Source organism: Drosophila nasuta, chromosome X (genome assembly GCF_023558535.2).
Source record: "Drosophila nasuta strain 15112-1781.00 chromosome X, ASM2355853v1, whole genome shotgun sequence".
Classification (NCBI taxonomy): Eukaryota; Metazoa; Arthropoda; class Insecta; order Diptera; family Drosophilidae; genus Drosophila; species Drosophila nasuta.
In genome coordinates, this window is record NC_083459.1 from 9565973 (window position 1) to 9586617 (window position 20645).

Below are 20645 nucleotides of genomic sequence, written 5' to 3' on the forward strand. Positions count from 1 at the left end.
AATATATTTAATTTTCAAAAAAAGACCCCAGCTGAACCCTCAAAGTATGCTATACAAAATTTAATTTTTTGGCGCCAGTTTTAAATTTAAAAATTGCAAGTAACTGACAAAAAAATACAGCCGTTCAAGTTGAAAAATAACGTTTAGCATTATTGTAAAATATTATATTTTTGCAGCATACTTTAAGGAGCGAAAGTTGCTGCCACTAAAAAAGCAAGTGACTTGCTGTATTTCTGCTTGCTACTGATTTATGTTCGCCTGGTATTTCATCTGCTCACTTGGTACTTTTTCGTCGTTCGCGGCTGCTTCAAGTGGCCAAGCACAGGCATCAAATGATGGCAAAAACTGACTAGTCAGCGTATGAAATACTAGGCCAACATAAATCAGAAGCAAGTAAAACTACAGCAAGTCACCTAATAAATTAGTGAATCCATACACTTGGACGCCAGTTGCAAATTTAAAATTGGAAAAAAACGGCCAAAAATAAACAAATACGTTAAAATTCAAAAATTTTTGTTTTTATTGTTATTATTGTGCCAAATCTATGAGTATTTTGCGAGGACTTTCTTATTTTGTTATCAGGATAACAAGCTCTATCGATTGATACTTAAGGAATTTAAGAATATTCCTATAAAACTTACCGTAAATTTTTTCAAGGAGTTGGTTTAGAAAAACGGCCAAGAATTTCAATAATCCACTGTATCTCGGTAATTTGAAGGACGATCGTGACGTCCTTGGGCACACGGATTTTTCTGTTAAAGACAAAAAAGACCGATATTTCCTATTGTACTCGAGATAACACGATATTTTTTAAGAACGAAAATTGGGTTTTTTGTCGGTCAAATCCTGTCTGATTTTTTGCGGGTCCTGTATTAATCGAAGACCTTTGATGAAATCTATCATCACGCCGAAGGACATTCAATTCGTCTTGGTCGTTCTTGAGTTATCTAGCAATTTATGATTTTCGCGTATTTCCATATTTTTGATGCCAATTGAAAGAGTTTGTTCCTTGAAAATGCGGATACAGCCAAACTATAACTGGTTTTCAATCAGCTTATATGCATTACACATGAATCCTTAGATGCATTTATGCAAATGAATAATGCAGTATGTGCTTCTAATTTATGCATATTTGTAAGCTGCATTTGAATCTTCATAACTGTAACGAAGCATAGATGGCGCTGTTTGTTGTTGAGGTGTGACCACAGAAATATGTAAAATACTATGATACGGAAAACCGATAATTACAACTTGTATCTTGGTATATGTTGTAATAAAAACCTAATACTCAGGTGGCAATTTATAAACAAGGTATTTTTTTTATTTTAAAGAAGTCGAACATTTATTTCTCACTATTTTAAATTTCGCTCCGCTTAAACAGGTAAAAGCGCTGCGAGCAACTGTGACGTCACTAACGATTGTGCAGTATTTAAATACCAAGACAGTTCGATAACGATAAATGATTTTGTTTACATTTTTCAAACATTGATTTTATTACGCTCATTTATTGCAGTTGGACAGATAGCTGTTATTAAGTATTGTATGGCAAATACCGCTCAGCCAAGCAGTGGACAACGATAGGGCACGCCCTCCTTGCAGCAATACTCACGACCAGCCTGCAGATTCGTATTCACCCATTGATTATGACAGTTCTTGATGAAGAGATAGGCCCGCTCCTTGTGGCAGTTGTGTCCCAGCGTGGCGCACACAATGTTCGCCGAGTTGGGCAAGTGTTGTACAATCTGCAAAATAGTTATCGTGTTGGGATGTTAACCGAACTTTGTAATTGACACAATTTCAGTGGCTGCCACTCACCGCCTCCAGGCACTTTGTCTGACACTGTTTGCGTCCAATGGCATTGCAGGGATACATGCGATCCATTTCATTGTGAATGAGCGGCGTATCGGGGAGACCATTCTTGATCTGCGAAGAGAGGAATACGCCGCAGGTGCAGGGCACAGGTTGATTCAATGGCACCGCGGCTGCGGGTGTCGGTGGTGATGGCAACGTGTTGTCTAATCCTGACTCTGTGGTACTAGTGCTACTACTGCTGCTGCTGCTGGTGCTATCTGTGGAAGTAGCCACAGTTCTGGTGCTCCCTGGCATCTCTGTTGTGGACGTGGCAGGACTTGGAGTACTGCTGATGCCTGACTCTGTCGTGGATCGCGATGTTCCTGCGCTTCTGGGCGTGCTATTAATGATGAACTCCACGGGCGCCGGCCAATCATCCTCTGTTGTGTCCGGGCTGCTTGTTGTGCGCATCTTATAGCGACGATCCTTCACATAGCTGGTCTTGCCGTAGATGGGTTTCTTGTAGGCAAACTTGCTGGCCGCCACCTGCTGCTCCCAGACAATTGCAGCCAGCAATACCAGCAGCACTGCCATCAGTCGTGTAGTTGTGTTGCAAGCTAAACCATTATAATAATCAGATTTTGCTGCAGTGAATTTGCTACAACCATCAACTTACCCATCTTTCTACTGTTCTGGAATCTAGATTCACTTCTGATTGACAATTGTTCGACTCTGGCGCATTTTATGCAAAATATTTGCAACAGCGTCAGCAGTTTTTTTTCTTGATTTGTTTTTGCTGCGACTGCGGCCAACGCTCTGACCTCCAAAGAGACAGCAGCTTGCTTCCATGAAGTTCAAGTTTTGACGGCATCAATTTCGACAGCGTCATCGCTTTATGACATTTTAGGTCAGGGCATTTGACAGCTGCTCAGTTTCGGCTTGCATTGCATTCTTCTCGGAATTGTCTCTCATTCATGAGCCACTCGCCTTCCCTCCCACAAAAAATTGAAGAAGCACTTGAATTACTCGCTTGATATTTTAATAGTTGATAGCAGCCATCTTACAAATTGGCATTCTTGACAATCCAATCGCGATGATAGAAGACCTTGGCATAGCCATCGGGATTTGTGGAGCCACAGCCGCCAATCACAAAGCCAGCAATGCCAACGAGTTGACCATTCTGGATAGCCGGGCCACCAGAGTCGCCGTTGCAAGCACCATTGCCGGCGGTGTGGGCCAAACAGATCAAACTACTGGTGAACATGAAGGTGGAGCTGATGCACTGATTCTTCGACAGCGAGCTAAGCGTGTTGTACTGCAGCAGGCGGGGCGAGGCTCCGCCAGTGGTGAGACGACCCCAGCCAGAGATGACAACCTCGCTGCCAACTGCGGTATCAACGCTGGCCAGAGGAATGGCCTTGATCACGGCGGAGTAGGTGAGGGGCTGGTCGAGCACCAGGAGTGCGACATCGTTCAAGAAGTTCCCATAGCTCTCATGGACAATGACCTTGGCCACGTTAACGACAACGCCGCCGCTGCTGCGATCCACGGTTCCGGCACGAATGCTCAGCTGCTTAGCCGATGTACTACAAATGGAAAAATAGTTGACAAATCAATTGATGAACTCCGATTAACTCTCACTGTATCACTTACACCTTCAGTGAGCCGTCGGAAGCTTCGCTGGTGACGCAATGAGCTGCAGTAAGAATGATCTGGGGTGCAATGATGCTGCCGCCGCAGATGTGCGAGGTAAGCTGACGCAACGACACCTGATGGGGGAATTGTCCTTCAACGGCATCCAATCCGCCCACAATGCGACCATCCAGCTGGGAGCTATGAGGAGCAGCAGAGGCCAAAGCAATGGCCAAGCAGGCAATCAGAAGGCTCTTCATCATGTTGAATGCTTTAGGATTATGTCCAGTTACTTTGCAAACTGCAAGTGATGTCAAATCGTTGGTTGGCACAGCTTTTTATGTGAATCGCTATTCGCTTAGAGATATCTTATCAAATTTTTAGCATTGGGCTGGTCAGTTGTTTCGATTGGATTGGTGGCGATTACACTGGGTTTCTTACGATTAGAGGATATTATTTATGATCCATCAAGAAGTCAATGGATTGGGAATTGCCCCGTGCCGAAAGAAATTATATTTATCTGCGGCATGTGCCTAAAAAACGTCATTATCGCGTGGGACTCGCCCATTATTGTGCAATAAACTAATCTGATTTGATTTGTGATTATCAACTGAGATTGTTAAGTTCGGAATTATCTCTAAATATTAGTTTTTGGGAATTATATGTATACTCATAAGAGAAATCAATCAAATCTTGGCTATTTTTAAGTGACCAAAGCATATTGGCTACAAATAGAATTGTGTAGAATCATTTCCATATAATTTGTTGCACATTAAGTGATGTAAAACTTTCGATATGCCTTTTAATACAATATAATAATAATATATCTGTGTAATTTTGTCATGTGACACATTTCAAATATAATTGAAAGACCTTTATTCTTTTTAAAATAATTATTTTATATTTATTATGTCAAAAAAATTTGCATTTGCATGTTTCATTCGCTGTTTTAAGTTAGGACAACAAAAAATTTTACAATTTACACATTATAATTAAAGAAAGAATCGCAGCAAAACTACACAAAAAAAAAAAAAAAAGAAAATAATAATAATAATAAAATTAAAATTTGACAGATGTCCAAAATCAATTGCGATGACAAAAAAAAACTGTTGCATATTTTTTGAAAATATATATATAAAAATAGAAATATATATATTCATATAAATCGCTGTCAGTTAAAAAAACTTAAATTGTAGTCTGCCTAATGCCTAACTAAAAAATGGTTGGAAAATGTTATAGTTTGTTGTCTTTTTTCATGTTTTTGCTCTTGCATTTGTTTTTCAACTTAATTCAAACAATTATGAGAATCTTTTTACAATTTATGCTTAACTAAATAGATTTATATGTAGAATTACATAAAAAATATAAGTGTAAATGTATAATAATAAAAAAAAATTGATATTGTTTTTTTTTTTTGCAGAATGTGTTTCGTAGTTTGTAATCGTATATATATAGTATAGCTAACAATTTTGTTTATATAAGCACTTCAGTTTCGAAACTAACAGCTAAATATGATGTAATATATTACGCAATTAGTTAATTGAATTGTCTTTTGTTTTTCATTTTTGTTTAAACTTAATAGTAGACGGTAAAACGAACGTAGTCGATGCTCTAATTGCTATTGTTAATTAATTGAATTTAATTAAACTTATTTAGGGCGCTAGAGAAAAACGTTGGCCGACAATTACAAGATACAATTACAATAATTAATAATAATAATAATAATAAAAATAATTTGCGCTAATTATAATTGTTTTCATCATCATTAACTGGAAGCTGTGAAACGGATTGCAAAATTTTCCGCTCGTTATCATTTTGTTATCTCTCTTCGATAAAATTGTTTAAAACGTTTCCGCGCAAAATATTAGTTATTGTTATTGTTGTCTTAGGGGGGCCGGGGGTTGGATGCGAAACTGAACAGTTCACTAACTACTTACGAATATATATAAGTATATATCTGGCGTATATGTATATATACCATTTATGATATACGATTTCAACGCGCTCTGTACAACAAACATTAATATTAAATCATTTAAATTACTACAATTATTACGTTTGTTTTGTTTTTAAATTAAAGCTTAATTTCTAGGCAAAAAAAAAGTATTTAGTTTCTTGTCTGTTATTCGTTTTTCGATTTTCATTTTGGGAGGGAGGTGATTGGGTTGTTGGGATATCATTCTTCTCGTTGTTGTAGTTCTTGGGCGCTCTTGGAGCTGTCTTTCATTCTATCGAACCATTATCATCGCCTCATTGTCAAATGTAAATGGCCTCGGACCCCTTGTTGGCCTGATGTCCGCCGGAGATGTACAAATTGTTGGCCGCCGGCGATTGTACGCCCTCGGACCAATCCGAATTGCTGCGGGGCGACGATGAGGACCAGTGTCCGGGCGATTCAGGCGATGGCGTCGGATAGCTGTCCAGCGTCTGCACCAGATGCTGTGGCGTATGGCCGCCCGAATGCTGGCTTGGCGGCGTTAGGTACTGATAGAAGGCCTGATTATGCTGTGACGATGGCGACAGCATGTTGGTCGATGGCGAGGAACCCGACATTGAACTTTGTATTGAAGGCGGATTCATTTGACCCGAGTGAAATGAGTCTGCAAATGATAGAATGTGAAGTTTTATTAGTATCGTTGTCATACTTTCTAGTTTGATCGTTTGACTTACCCGGAGATCCACAAAATCCATTCAAGTCCAAACCGGCTGAACCGAACTCAAGGCCTCCAATTGCTTGTTGCTGCTGCTGTTGTTGCTGCTGCTGTTGTTGTTGCTGCTGCTGCTGCTGTTGTTGCTGCTGCTGTTGTTGCTGTTGCTGCTGTTGTTGCTGCTGCAGCTGCGGTGACAACGTCTGCATTATTGCACTGCCTTTAGCATTGTTGGAGGACTGGGGCGCTAGCATGATGCCCATGTCGCTGCCCGTGGGCGAGATGATGCCCAGGCTAACCGGTGAGCTTTGCGGTCCCAACGAACCGTTGCCCCCACCGAGCAGACTGTTGAGATTGCTGCCGAATTGCTTCTGCTGCGTGGCATGCCGCATCGCTTGAATGTGCGTCGGCGATGTTGGCAAACTGGGCCGTGATTTGGCCGGCGATGGTGAGCCTAAAAATCAAAACAAAGAATAACAACATTAGTATAACAGTTGAGTTGAGTTGACCAACACACAATTGACTTACCCAGATAAGCGTGCGGCGATAGCGCCAGACTGCTCTGCACCGAATGCGGTGGCGATTGATTCGAATAGGGCGGACTGAGTCCCTGCTCGTGACCCCCATTGGGCACTCCACCGCCGAGACCGCACAGCGTATTGGTGCTGCGTCCGCCGTTCAGTCCCATCGCCTGTCCGTTTAGCATTTCTTGCTGAAATGGCGAGCCCATCGAGTAGCCGTAGGTGTCCAGCTTGATCATGTCCAGGCTGTTGGCTGGCAGGGATTGCAGGGACTGTGCGTTCTGTGCGTGGGGAAAGGGCAAACGGCATTAGAAGTTGTATTGGATGAAGGGTATAACAGTTTGTTAGTTGATCACCAAACTAATATACGTATCAAAGGAATCGAATATACAAGTATAACACTTTTGTATAACAGTTCAAATGAAAAACTTACCTTGATGCAATCCTCATAGCTCGGCGGCTGCTTGGTCCCGTTGTTCGGCGGCGCTGCCATGGCATTCGAGTACATGGAGGTCGTGTCGTAGGGACTGGGCAGGTTCACCAGATTGCCATTGGCGCTGCCGTTGCCGGCCTGCACTTGTGGCGGTGGCGGCGACGAGTCCAGGTCCCCGCAATTGCCCACCGTTGGCCCCGTCGCGCTCAACAGCTGGGCAGCATTTATGCCGCCGTTCATGGCCTTTTTTGAGGCCGCACTGCTGCCATTGTTGTTGTTGTTGTTGTTGCTGCTGTTGTTGTTGGCCTTTTTTGAACTTGCCTTGCGACGCAAACTTCCCATAGCGGCACCACCACCGCCAGCCACATCCAGTCCATTGTCCGGACTGTTGCTTTCGATGAGCTTGGCCTTCTTGGCGGCCTTCTGTTTGGCAGCCTGGCTGCTCTGTTTACCCGCAGCACCGCCAGCCGCAATCACCGTCGGCTGTGTGATCAACTGCGGCTGTTGGCCAGGTGGCGGTGAACCGATCATGGCCTGTGGCGTCATGCTGATCATTTGCGGCGAACGCGGTACATGCTCGTCCAGCAGTCGGACAATGTCGTGATGCAGCCGCTCGCTGGCGACGTCGCGTGGCAGGCGATCCATGTGATCGGTGATCTCGCGATTGGCAAAGTTATCGAGCAGCGCCTTGCATGCCTCGTAGCTGCCCTCACGTGCGGCCAGAAACAGTGGCGTCTCATCCTTATCGTCCTGGGCATCGCGATTCGCATGATGCATCAGCAGTATGTTGACCGCCTCCGTGTTGTTAACAGCCGCCGCCCAATGCAGCGCCGTCTTGCCCGAATTGTCTGCCGCATTGATGTCCGCATCCGCTGTAATCAGATCCTCGACCATGCCCTCGATCGCCAAGCGGGCAGCCAGTATCAAGGGTGTGGTGCCGTCATGCATGCGTGCATTCAAATTGGTGGCCCGATTGCGCAACAGTATCTGAAAGACGCCCATGGCATCGGCGGCGACCGCAGCATGCAGCGGCGTACGTCCGGTATTATCCTGGCAATTGGCGTCGGCGCCGGCATCGAGCAGACGCTTGGCCGCATCGGCACGCGCATAGCGAGCGGCCAGATGCAGCGACGTTTCGCCCGTCTTGTCCATGGTGGCATTCAGTTCGGCGCCCTGCGCCAACAGATCCGAGATCACCTGAGCCGTGCTATCCTCATTGTTTTCCACATCCTCGCCGCTGTCCAGGCCACCGCCCCGTACCGCCGCAATCATCAGAGGCGTCAGACCGCACGGACCTCGGGCATCCACGTCGTGTTTGCCGCCATCCTGATGTGCCGGCGGCGTCATAATGGCACGCACATCGGCCACATCGAGATGGGCCTGCGACCAGACGCGTTGATCCGCCTCCTCGTATTCACTGACCATGGTGTGATCGCTGGCATAGCCCACGCTTGTCAGACCGGCTACACTGCCGCCTCCTAAGCCGCCCAGACCACCAAGTCCGCCGCTGTTGAGTTGATCGCCGCGCTGTCGCTTCGGTTGTGGCATGTCCGACTCATCGTCCGACCAGTGACTGCCTCCGCCAACACCTCCCGGTAGCTGATGTGCCTGCGCCTGAGCCAAACCCACTTGCTTGTTGAGGTTACGCATCTCCTGACCATGGGGATCGCGACGACGTCGTTGCATCACTGCAGCAGCTGGGGCACGGAAACCCTCGGGGAACCAGGTGACGCCATGCGCACGCTTGCGCTGTGTGCTCAACACCATGCCCACGAATGCAAGCGCTATGATCACCAGTATAATGCCCGAGATCACGTACTTGACATTCGCCGGTGATTCGTAGTCAACATCAGCGGTGTCCTGCACACCGCGCACACTGTAGATGGGATAGCGATTGGCGAACGTATGTTTGGCGGCGGATGCGGCCAAGAATTCGGCTGCTTCGGTGGCACGATTGAAGCACTCGGTGCACTTGCGATTGTCAATCTCCAGATAGATCTGAATGCCCGTCTGTCCGTTGCTTTCCGTGTAGATGATCTTGTGTTTGCGTCCAAACTCCGAGTCCTGTATGTCCGGCATGCGAGAGCTGCCCTTCCAGGTGAATATCATGTCCTTGCCATCGGTGTTCTTCTTCACACGCACCGTGGTGCGCAGCACGTGACTCATCTCGCGCAGGAATTGCGCCTGCTTCGCACGAAACTGTCGTATATCCATCAGCATGACCACCGACATGGCACCTTCGGCCAGCTGCGGCGATTGCTCGGACTTCTCACAGTCGAGACCATCCCAGCTGCACTCGGCATTGTTGCAACCGTAGTCACAGAACCCATCACCGTAATGCTTCTGACAGTAGGCATCATAGATGGCCGCACAACGCTTCAGCTTCTGCTCACAGTCGCGTCCATCGTAAAGGCAAGCCGCGTTGTTGCACTCCTCGTTGCACTGTCCGTCCATGAAGACACGCCAGCACTGCGGCGCAGTGCAATTGGCCCACGGATTGATGCCCAGCGAACAGTCGTTGCCATCAAAGTTGCACGCCTTAGTGTTGCACTCGTTGTTACAGACGCCGTTGCTCTGCTTCTCCGGACAGCCGCGTTTCTCGCACATCGCCCGCTGTTGCTCAGCATCAGCGTCATAGATACCCGCGCCTGCTGGACCAATGCCATTGCCGCCACCGCCGGCTGCACCCGAGTTGCCACCGCTGCTGCCACCCGCCCAGCCGGCATAGTTCTTGTCGTAGATCTCGCAACGTTTGCCTGTCCAATTGCTGGGACAGAGGCAATCGTAGTCGCCGAGTAGATTGTCGCAGGCGGCATTCTGCAGACACGGATTCGGCTGACATTCGTCCAGCGTGTCCAGCTCACAGTGTTGGCCAGCTGTACCGCGCACGCATTCGCATCGATAACCACCGGCGTCGTCGATGATGCAGCTGCCGGCGCGACACGGATTCGAGTCGCAATCCTGTCCGCTAAACTCACAATTCTTGCCGTAATAACCGTCCGCACACACACAGTGATGTCCGCTCTGCTTGGTGCTACAGACGCCGCCATTCTGGCACGGCGACTGCGCACAGAAGTTCACCTTGTGCTCACAGTGGCGTCCCATGTGTCCGGGTCGGCAATTGCAGTGATAGTTGTTAACCAGTTGCACGCAATCGAGGGTGCCCGCATTGGAGCAGGGATTACTCAAGCACTCGTTGATGTCGCCCTCGCAACGTGCGCCCACAAATCCAGGCGGACACGAGCACTCAAAGCCACCGACACGATCAATGCAGCTGCCATTGTTGTGACACGCATCCGGCTTGCAATCGTCCTGATTCAGCTCACAAATGATGCCCAGCGTACCCGGTGGACAGCTGCAGCTGAAGCCCTGCACCAGGTCGTGACAGGTGCCACCATTCTGGCAGGGATTCGGTGCACAATCATCGATGTTCAGTTCACAGTTCTGACCCTGGAAACCCTGGCGACAACTGCACTTGTAGGCACCGATCAGATCGCGACAAGTGCCGCCATTCTGACAAGGCTGCGAGGCGCACTCATCGATGTCCTGCTGACAGTAGCTGCCCGCATATCCTTGCGAGCAGTAGCAGACGTGACTGTTGCCGTGATTCTTGCACGTACCATTGTTACACAGCTGCTTCACTGTGATCCCCTTGCGCTGTGCCGCATCCTGACAGCTGATCATCTGCACATCGCACAATTTTCCCGTCCACCCAGCGGCGCATTTGCAGTTGAACTGATGCTTCAGCTGGCTGCAACTTGCGCCATTTTCGCACGGCGACTGTGCACACCAGTCCACATAGTCGGAGCACTGTTTGCCCGTAAATCCGCTGGGGCAGTGGCAAGTGTATTCGTCGCGTTGCTCGTGACAAGTGCCGCCATTCAAGCAGGGAGCCGAGTCGCATTTGTTCAGCTTGTACTGACAATTGGCACCGCTGTACCCGGCCAAGCAGCTGCAGTTGTAGCCATTGATGCCATCCACACAGCTGCCACCGTTGAGGCACGAACTCTCCGTGCAATCCTCATCGTTCGTCTGGCAATTTATGCCGCTAAAGCCGAGCGGACACGTGCACGTGTAGCTGTTCACATACTGGCGACAAGTGGCTCCATTCTGGCACGGCATGCTCAGGCACTCGTTGATGTCCGTCTGGCAGTGTTTGCCCTCGAATCCATCCACGCAGAGGCAGTCGTAATCGCCAATTCCATCCAGACAGGTGCCGCCATTCTGGCAGGGGAACGAGGCGCAATCGTCGGTGTTGATGGCACAGTCGCGTCCCTCATAGCCCTTGGTACAGACACAGCGATAGGAGCCGGGCACATTGACGCAAGTGGCGCCATTGCGACACGGCGAACTGAAGACGCACTCATCAATATCCTCGGCACAGTAGCGTCCCGTATAGCCCAGCTTGCAGGTACACGAAAAGTCCAGGAAATTCGGACTCGGTGTGCACTTGGCTTCGTTGCGACACCGATTACTTGCACACGGATCCAGCTGGCTCTCACAATTGAGTCCGGTGTAGGGCACCTTGCACACGCACTTGTATCCATTGACCTTGTCGATGCAGGTGCCGCCATTGGCGCACGGATTGCTCAGACAATCGTCGATGTTCGTCTCGCACTTGTGACCCGTGTATCCGGGCATGCATTGGCAGCTGAAGGCGTTGAGCTTGTCGAAACAGATGCCACCGTGCTGGCAGGGATTGCTAGCGCACTCGTCGATGTCCTGCTCACAACGTTTGCCCGCATAGCCGGGTGGACAGTGGCAGATGAACTCGTTGATGCCATCCTCGCAGCGTCCATCGTTCACACACGGACTCGACGCACACTCATCAACATCGCTGAGGCAACGCGCATCGTAGAAGCCCCGGGGACACTCGCACTTGAAGCCATTCACCAGATCCATGCAGACACCGTTGTTGGCACACGGATTGCTCGCACACTCATTGACATTGAGCTCACAGTGCTGACCGGTGAATCCGGGGACACATTTGCAGTCGTAGCTGTTGATGCCATCCACACAGGTGGCGCCATTGTTGCACGGATTGCTGTGGCATTCGTTCACATTGATCTCACAGTTCTTGCCACTGGTGCCCGGCTGACACTGGCAGATGTAGCTGCCCACGCGGTCCACGCAATGGCCACCAAACTGACAGGGATTCGATTCACATTCGTTGATCTGCTTCTGGCACAGATAGCCGGTGAAACCGCGATCACACAGACACTTAAAGCTATTGTCGCCATCGATGCACTTGCCCCGATGACACGGACTCGAGTCACAGTCGTTGATGTTGATCTCACAGCTGGCGCCCGTATAACCCGGGGGACACTCACAACTGTAGCCGGCAATGGAGTCATGACAGATGCCCATGTTGCGACACGGCTGCGACTGGCAATCATCGATGTTGATCTGGCAACGGGCACCCGTGAATCCCAGGGCGCAGCTGCACTTGAAGCCATTTATCTTGTCGTGACAGGTGCCATCGTTCAGGCACGGACTCGACTGGCATTCGTCGATATCGATTTCACACTGGGTACCCGTGAATCCGGGCATGCAGACGCAACGAAACGTGCCCGGATCATCCAGACAACTGCCCTCATTCTGGCACGGATGCGATTCGCACTCATTTATGTTTGTCTCACAACGCGGTCCAGTGAATCCCTGCGAGCAATTGCACATGAACGAGCCCGGCGTATTCACACAGATGCCGTTGTGTTCGCACGGCGATCCCTGGTCACACTCATCGATATCCTCGGAGCAATCGACTCCCTTGTAGCCCGTGGCACAGGAGCACGCATAGGAGCCATTGATGGGACTGGTGTCACAAATGGCATCGGCATGACAGGGATTCGAGGTGCAGGCATCGTCCAGATGGCACAACAGTCCCGTCTTGCCCGCCTGGCAACGGCAATAGAAGCTGCCAACGCCATCGATACAGGTGGCACCATCGAAGCATGCCGCATTCAAGCAATCGTCAATGTTCTGACTGCAGTCACTGCCGTTCCAACCATTCACACAGATGCAACTGTAGGTGCCATGGGCATTCGTGCAGGTGGCTCCATTCTGACAGACGGACGGACGCATCGCACACTCGTCCACATCCACGTCACAGAAGCGACCCGTGAAATTCGGGGGACAGTTGCAGCGATAATCATTGATACCGTCCACACAGGTGCCGCCATTTTGACACAGATTTCCGGGACAATCGTCGATATTCTGTTCACAGTTCTTACCCTCAAAGCCTGCAAATAAAAGAACCGATTGTTAGAAGTCTAATATTCAAATCAAGATATGTAGTTAATACTTAAAATCTACGCAAAAGCCGCAGATACATATTCTAAGTGAAGTTTGGCAACGTTGCTCGACTGAAGACGCAATTAATCATGCGCAGTAGAAAATTATGTGCTTGCCCATATAAGAATTTGAAAAGATTGTTAAGGCAAGCCATATTAAAAAAATATGTTATATTATTACTAACAACGTAGTATAAGAATAAATGTAAAATAACAAAAAATGTATTCATGTTTGCAAATTCATGAAATGAAGTCCAAGCCAAGTCCATGTTAGTAGACTTAAGCTGCTAGGAGAGATAAGCAAGACAAGATAATGCAATTGATGTTGAAGTTGGAGAGTTTACAACTTGTTCATGTGTAAACATTGATTTTGCAGTGAGATAAGTAGGATAGGGAAAACGTTCGTTTTTAAGACGTTTGACTGTACAAACAAAATGTATGTAATCGCATAAGGATTGGCGCTTCAAGCTAGGGAAAGTTGTCCGAAAGTTAAACAAATTCTATTGAAATTTGAAGTTGCGTAAAAACGTTAAATATACTAGCAAAAAGTATGTAGTGTCCATTTAAAAAAGGGTCACACTATCATGTGGAGATGTGGGAGTTGGGAACACATGTGTGGGTGTGTGGATATGTCAGACATGTGTGTATGTGTGCTCAATGAAGTGCATAAACAGATTTATGGACAACAACACACAGCATCATAAAATGCTTCAATAAACGAAAACGTTTCCAGCAACAACAACAACAGCAGTAATAATAACAACAACAACAACAACCACTGGCCAGGGCTGATATAAAAAGTGGTTGCCAGGCAATGCGAAGAAGGCGCACAAAGCGCAGACAACGCTTAAAATATGTCTACAAATACATAAGTATGTCTGACAATGTGTGCGTATGCAGCTGTGTTGCACATGTTTAGGCAGACAGATGGATGGAGTTTAGTGAGCGTACAGAGGAGCACAGCATGAGGGAGGCAACCAAGAGAGATAGAAAAGAGAGAGAGAGAGAGCTGAAAGAGCGAAGACAGGTAAACCAAGAACAACAGCCGGCGCTCTTTTACTCTCTCAAAAGGTTGCGCCTGCGGCAATGTTCATACATACACACACACACACACACATCTACAGATACAAAAAATATTCATACATATTCACATACATACAAACAAACAACAACAATAAAGCCGTCGCGCCGCTGCGCATGCGAAGCGAATGAGCAAACAAAATGCAAAGAAGAAGAAGTAAAACAGACGCTCGCATGCGCATGTGTATAAGTATGCATGTATACATGAGCGAGTGTGTGTGTGTGTACAACACGTCTTTGGTTGTTCTTTCCCACGGTCTCATATCTGGCCAGGCAGCTATCTGAATGCGCGCCAAGCAAACGAGCGCAACGAGCGTCGTCCACGAGCGCGCTCGTTTTTCCCTCTTTTGCCATCCACAAAGCACAACGAGTGTAAGCGAGAGAGAGAGTGAGCTCGCGTTTGTGGAAGCATAACAGCAAGAGCAACAACAACAACAACAAGAAATGTTGCTTATGCTGCGACTGCGACTTTGCTTCGTTTGCTCGTTCGTTCGTTCAGTTGTCGGCACGCCTCATCGCTCGGCTCGGTTTGGCTTGGCGCGGTTTGTCTTCGGCTCACTTCGGCTCGACTGCGCTCGGCTTGGTTCAGATCGTGGTTCGTGGCTCGATCGAGTTTTCTACTTTTATGTTCGGACTTCGACTTTGTTCATTGCGCTTTACTTTGTGCTTCATTCGAGGAATTAAATCGCACTTTATGTCGACCTCTCCCCACTCAACGGCTCGCTGTTCCCTCTCCTCCCCACTCCACACTCCGCAAGCACCTTCTTTTACGTACATACATACATACATATATGCTCGCCCTCACTCTCTCTAACTGCTGGTTAACTGGCTCTTTCTCTCTCTTTGCGCTCAGTGCTTGCTGCTCGCCCACAGCTTATTTTAATGGCTTTGCCTGGCTAGGTCGGGTTTCGCTTCGTTTTGGTCTTAAAAGAAGGGCCCAAAACACATACATACACACACACACATACATATATACGAAGAGCTATAGCTTGTTGTGCCAGCCCAGTTATTGTCATTGTTGTTGGGGCTGATCGATTTTGTTGTTGTTGCTGTGCACAGTTTTTTTTGTGGGCATTTTGTTGTTGTTATTATTATTATGATTATGTGTGTGTGTGTGTCTGACTGGGGAGACTGCAACTTGTTGCCTGTGTGGATTGGAGAGTGGCATTTTCAATGCATACTTTTTAAAAATAAACCAAGGCAGGGCAACAACAGCATCTGTTGATCTGTTGCACATGTGTTTCAACTACAAATATGTACATATATACAGTGTATATGTGTTTATACATACATACGTTCGTTGCATGCCACATTCGTTGATGGTTACCCAGTCACTTAGTGGCACTTTGAACTCTCTAGCCAGCGACAACAACAACAACAACAGTTGCTCCAGTGGCTCTCAAACCACGCCAAAGAGCAAACATTTAATTAAATGCCTGCTACAATGTAATTTGCTCATTTCTTCTTTTGTTGCATGCACAAATGTACTTATGTGTGTGTGTGTCCATTTAAGTCAATTGGCTTGCAACAATTTGCATGAGTTGTTGGTCCGTTGGGTCAATCGGCGACCTGTGGCAAAAGCTTAGCAACAATGTTGCAAAGCAATTAAGAGCAAATGGAATTCCTTTCCCATCCGCATGCAAATACACAAAAAATATTCTGAAAAGCTTAGCAACAATGTTGCCAAATGAATTGCCAGCTGAAACAGTTATCGATTAATGCAATATATCATCTGTGTGTTGGAGAGTGTGTGTGTGTGTGTGTGTAGAGTTGTTCTTCTGAGTCATGACTCGCCACGAGCCAAGCGCTGGCCCAAGTTTACTTTTGTTGCTGCTGCCCACGCGAAGTCAAACTCGTTTGCTAGCTAAAGTCGCCGTCCCTTCCCCCCTTCTCCGTCCCCTTCCACTATAAAGTTGCTGCTGCTACCAATTGCATTATGCATCATTCATCAGCTGCAAGTTGCAACTTTTACCCCAAAAGCAACGCATCCCATTTTCCACAGCATTCTACTTTTCTCTCTCTCTCTCTCTCTGTGGCTTTCTCGCTCACTCTCTTGAGGCATGACCTCCTTAGGGCGTAACTGCGCTTAAGCATCGCAACGTGCAACGTGCAACGATGTCGATCGTACATCATCTCATGGTCCGTGGCTGATTTATTTGTAATTTGCTTGGGCAGCAGAGCAAATTAAGCTCGATTTTGATGCCTTTGACTGTGCATCGACTTGTCCTGATTGAAGTCGTCGACGTCGTCGACGTCGTCGTCGTCGTCGTCGTCATCCGCTGTCCACAAGGGAATGTGGAAGGGTTGAAGGCGGCACCTGGGAAACAAGTTGCAAACAGTATTTTTTCTGTTGTTGCAATTGCGACTGCGGTTTGTGCCGCCCGTTTTGCATAATGAGTGCAACTCCGCCCCTCCTTCAACAACAGCAACAACAACAACAACAACTACAACGAAAAAATTCCCATTGGCGTCTCCCGCGCTCGCCCATCGTGATGTCCACAGGGCGCTTCGTGTCGTGTTGTGTTTTGTTGTGTTGTGTTGTTAGTTTCGACTCGTTTATTGTTGCTGTTGCCGTTGCCGTTGCTATTGCTGTCGCTTTTGCTTTTGTTATATCTGTAATTTGTGTTGCCCAACACTGGCGCACACAAAAGGCGTTATAACATTGCCATTGCATTATTCTCCCTCTCTGTCTGTGTCTGTGTTTGTGTGCACAAATTCCTTCAAAATGGCCGCCGCCGCCGCCTTTGGTCACACTTTCACACGCTCGGCTCATTAGAATTTTTGATTGGGCGCAATTAAAATAAGCAACAAACCTCCGCTTCTCCGTCGCCGAACCCGCTTCAATCACTCTCAAACTGTACTCAGACTTTCCATTGCAATTTATGATAGTAACTAACCCCGCGACCATTCTCATTGCATCGAAAATGCAACGCAAGTCTCTTCATCAATTGAGCGAATTAAATTGCACACACACACACACACACACACACACACACACAGAGTCATAAATATATGTAAATGTTGGCAATTTACATGCTCAAATTGAATGGGGCGACAATTGACATCAAATGTTTGGAGTGCATCAGCGTCTGAGGGGAAGGACAGAGCATTTGTTATTAAACAGCGGCAGATGTCACTTTAACCAACCATTGACACTGACTTCGATAACAAAAGCTGACTATTTATGTGTGTATATCGATCGGTACATGAAAGTAACATATCGATCATTTTGAAACATGATTTGATTATGCATAATCTCCTAAATACATGAATAATAAATAAATTTTAAGAATATCTTGCTTGTATAGTGTTTGTTGCTTTGGGCAGATCGATAACATAGTGATAACCCACTGATCGATAGAAAAGGGAGATTTGATTTTCTTGTGTGAATATGAAGAATTATCTGTAAGTCATAATTATATTGTCTAGTATTGAAGAATTTCTAGTTGTGAATAGAATTGAATGCACATACGTTTGCATAGCAATAACATATTGATCAATAAAAAAAAACGATAGATACTGAGATCTAATTGTAGGGAATATGGCTAATATCTGAGTACGTAGTTTTAGCTCCGAAATATTGTTATAATGAATAGTATCTAAGAATATCTTGATTCCATATTAACTGCTGTTTACCGTTGATCGATAACACACTGATCAATCCATCGATAGAAATGAAAGACTTGATATTATAGTAGTAAATATGTAGAGTTTCTAAATAACATTTAAGAATGTTTGTAGTTGTTCTACGCTTATCGATAGCTTAAAATCGGAGTAATAAAAATGTACACTTACCACGGGGACACTTGCAGTCGTAGGTGAGTCCATTGGCCCGACATGTGCCACCATTTTGGCAGGGCGAGGGGGGAGCAGGGCTTGTACTTGGTATCGCAATCCTTGCCAGTGTAGCCAGCGGGGCACATGCATCTGCAATGAGTTGTCAAGAATAGCAATAATATTAGCAACGGGAATTTTGGTGATGGTAGCAGCAACTGCAACAGCAGCATCACACGAATAAGTTAATTGCAACGTGCAACGCGCAACGTGCAACTTCCGTTTGAAGCGAAATGCTGATGGATGGACATGGCATGCGCCTCATCCGACACAGCTGCTGTGTTGGATCAGAGCCTGATCTATACTTTGGCCTCCTCTCTATCACTCACTCTCTTTCTTAGTCTGTCTCTCTCTGTCTCTCTCTATCGCTCGCTCGCTCACTCATTCTTCCCTCTCTATTTCCCTTTCTATTGCTTTGAGCTAGGCAGGCATTAACCGGTTCTTTGGGGCTGGGTAAACTACAAAGAGGGCCATAACAATGTTGGTAGCTAGTTTTTCATTTTTTTCCCCATTTTTTTTTTCGTATTTGTATTTTTATTAGTATTTTTCTCTCTGTATCTCTCGCTGTCCTCTTTTTTGGTGTGTGTGTGTGTGTGTGTACATTGATTTTTGTTGGACACAATTCCTCTAATTGTTTATGTTTATTATATGAAAACTTAATTTACTGGCAAAGAGAATTTCTTGAGAATTCGAGAACTGGTTTGCTTGGCTCTTGTTTTTGGCCCACTGTGCACAGTGGTGGTGTGTGCACTTTGACCATAAAAGGCAGCTGCTATTTAGCTTCCACCTCCTCCTCCTTCTCCTCCTCCTCGTGCTCTCCCTCGTCTCACGGTAGACAGCGGCTAATTAAGACCATTAAACGCATTTAATTAAATTAAACAATTAAATGGCACAAAAACGCTTAAATAGGCAACAGGCCTCGAGTGCCGCAATAGTCTTTAGGGACCTGTGTAACTCTGGCCAATGAACCGAACTACCTTACATCCCCCTCTCTACCCCTCTCTCACTCTCTTTGGCCCTCCCCCCTTCACGGCATTGCTGACCAAATTACACATCGAAAATTGCTTCACCTTCGCTTTGGGCAAAACTAACGAACGAAATTCAAAATTGATTTTTGATTGACATGTGAAACTCAGCGGGCAAATGGCCGCGGGCCAAACATTTTTATACCCGGCATTTGCTTTTTTTTCTCTTCTTCATTTTTCGTATTTCGTTGTGTTGTTCATGGCGGAAGAGAGAAGCAGAAGATCAGACCCACCGCAAAGGTAAAGGCGAAGGTAAAGGGCTGATGATCGTTGTTGGATCATTAAGTTCACGTAGTGAATGCACTCATCGGATCGGATCGGATCGGATCGCATCACCTCGGATCGCGTGTGCGATAATCGTTAGAGTCCGGCCAATTGAGTATACTCGAACGTGTGACTCAATGTATTCATAAGTATTAATTTATTCACGAGTGTATTCGATGCTGCTGAAGATGATTAGCAAATGGTTGCAAATACACTATACACTATTCATGAATACACTCAGTTGGCTCCCCTTTTTAAGGCTCACTTGATACTCATGAATACACTCACTTGGGTAAAAGAAATGCAATTTCTACACTAACTTGATACTCATGAATACACTCACTTGGTTGAAAGCAAAGTAATACAATTTGTACTCCAACTTAAGTATAAAAAGACTACAATTTTCACTCTTACTTGATACTCATGAATACACTCACTTAAACAAAGGGAATACAATTTTTATTTCTACTTGATACTCACGAATATACTGACTTGGGTGAAACAAATACAATTTCTGCTCTCACTTAATCTTCATGAATACACTCACTAAGCTAAAAGGAATACTATTCTACATATAACTTTATACTCATGAATACACTCGCTTTGACTCGCACTAGCTACTCATGAATACACTCACTTCACTAACAAGAATACAATTTTGACTCTCACTTGAGACGCATGAATACATTCATATTGTCTAACACATAAATCGAAAGAAAACGAAATGTATTCATTGAGCTATTCATGTTGTTTGCAGCCGTAAATATTGCCAAACTGACAGGCTTAGAATCTAATCTAATGTTATTCATATGCAGCATTCACTCACTCATTCATATTCATTGTGGAATCGAGCATGACTAAGCTAGTGTATCGGCTGGTAGTATATGTATCTGTATCTGTATCTATCTATCTGTCGCTTCGTATCGATCGAGTCCACTAAATTAACAATTTTATTTGGCGAAAATTTAAATAACGTTTTATTTACGCATAAACACAATCAAAATCAGCCATTGAATGGGAAATTAATGCGAATTTATCAACAGTGGCAGACATTAAAGCCAAAAAAACTGAATCCCATTCAGAAAATGCAAAGAATAATGAATATCGATCGATTCGATATCGATATC

General features: G+C 46.0%; 3 protein-coding genes across 3 annotated transcripts in view; all 3 read right to left on the reverse strand.

Moving 5' to 3' along the window:
- Positions 1-1467: 1467 nt before the first annotated feature.
- LOC132797433 (follicle cell protein 3C-1) lies at positions 1468-2627 on the reverse strand. Its single transcript, XM_060809208.1, has 3 exons — positions 2468-2627; positions 1816-2408; positions 1468-1742 (listed from the first exon to the last, which is right to left on the reverse strand). Exons 1-3 carry the CDS (start codon positions 2469-2471, stop codon positions 1557-1559), a joined length of 783 nt encoding a protein of 260 aa, XP_060665191.1. The 5' UTR covers positions 2472-2627; the 3' UTR covers positions 1468-1556.
- Positions 2628-2822: 195 nt separating this feature from the next.
- LOC132797434 (serine protease SP24D-like) lies at positions 2823-3744 on the reverse strand. The gene is made up of 2 exons (XM_060809209.1): positions 3445-3744; positions 2823-3377 (listed from the first exon to the last, which is right to left on the reverse strand). Exons 1-2 carry the CDS (start codon positions 3684-3686, stop codon positions 2852-2854), a joined length of 768 nt encoding a protein of 255 aa, XP_060665192.1. The 5' UTR covers positions 3687-3744; the 3' UTR covers positions 2823-2851.
- Positions 3745-4496: 752 nt separating this feature from the next.
- Positions 4497-20645, reverse strand: part of LOC132797432 (neurogenic locus Notch protein) — a 44617-nt gene continuing 28468 nt past the window's right edge. The window contains 6 exon segments of the mRNA XM_060809207.1: positions 4497-6023; positions 6094-6525; positions 6600-6873; positions 7026-13264; positions 18191-18260; positions 18262-18322. Of these exon segments, the coding sequence (XP_060665190.1) occupies positions 5680-6023; positions 6094-6525; positions 6600-6873; positions 7026-13264; positions 18191-18260; positions 18262-18322 (7420 nt within the window). The 3' untranslated portion in view covers positions 4497-5679.

Excerpts from the sequence above, each read along its gene's own strand:
- LOC132797433 (XM_060809208.1), bottom strand. Across the intron at positions 1,743-1,815 it reads AGACAAAGTGCCTGGAGGCG|ATTGTACAACACTTGCCCAA; the intron begins GTGAGTGGCAGC and ends ACTATTTTGCAG.
- LOC132797434 (XM_060809209.1), bottom strand. The coding sequence starts at position 3,686 with ATGATGAAGAGCCTTCTGATTGCCTGCTTGGCCATTGCTTTGGCCTCT. Across the intron at positions 3,378-3,444 it reads TCCGACGGCTCACTGAAGGT|TACATCGGCTAAGCAGCTGA; the intron begins GTAAGTGATACA and ends TTCCATTTGTAG.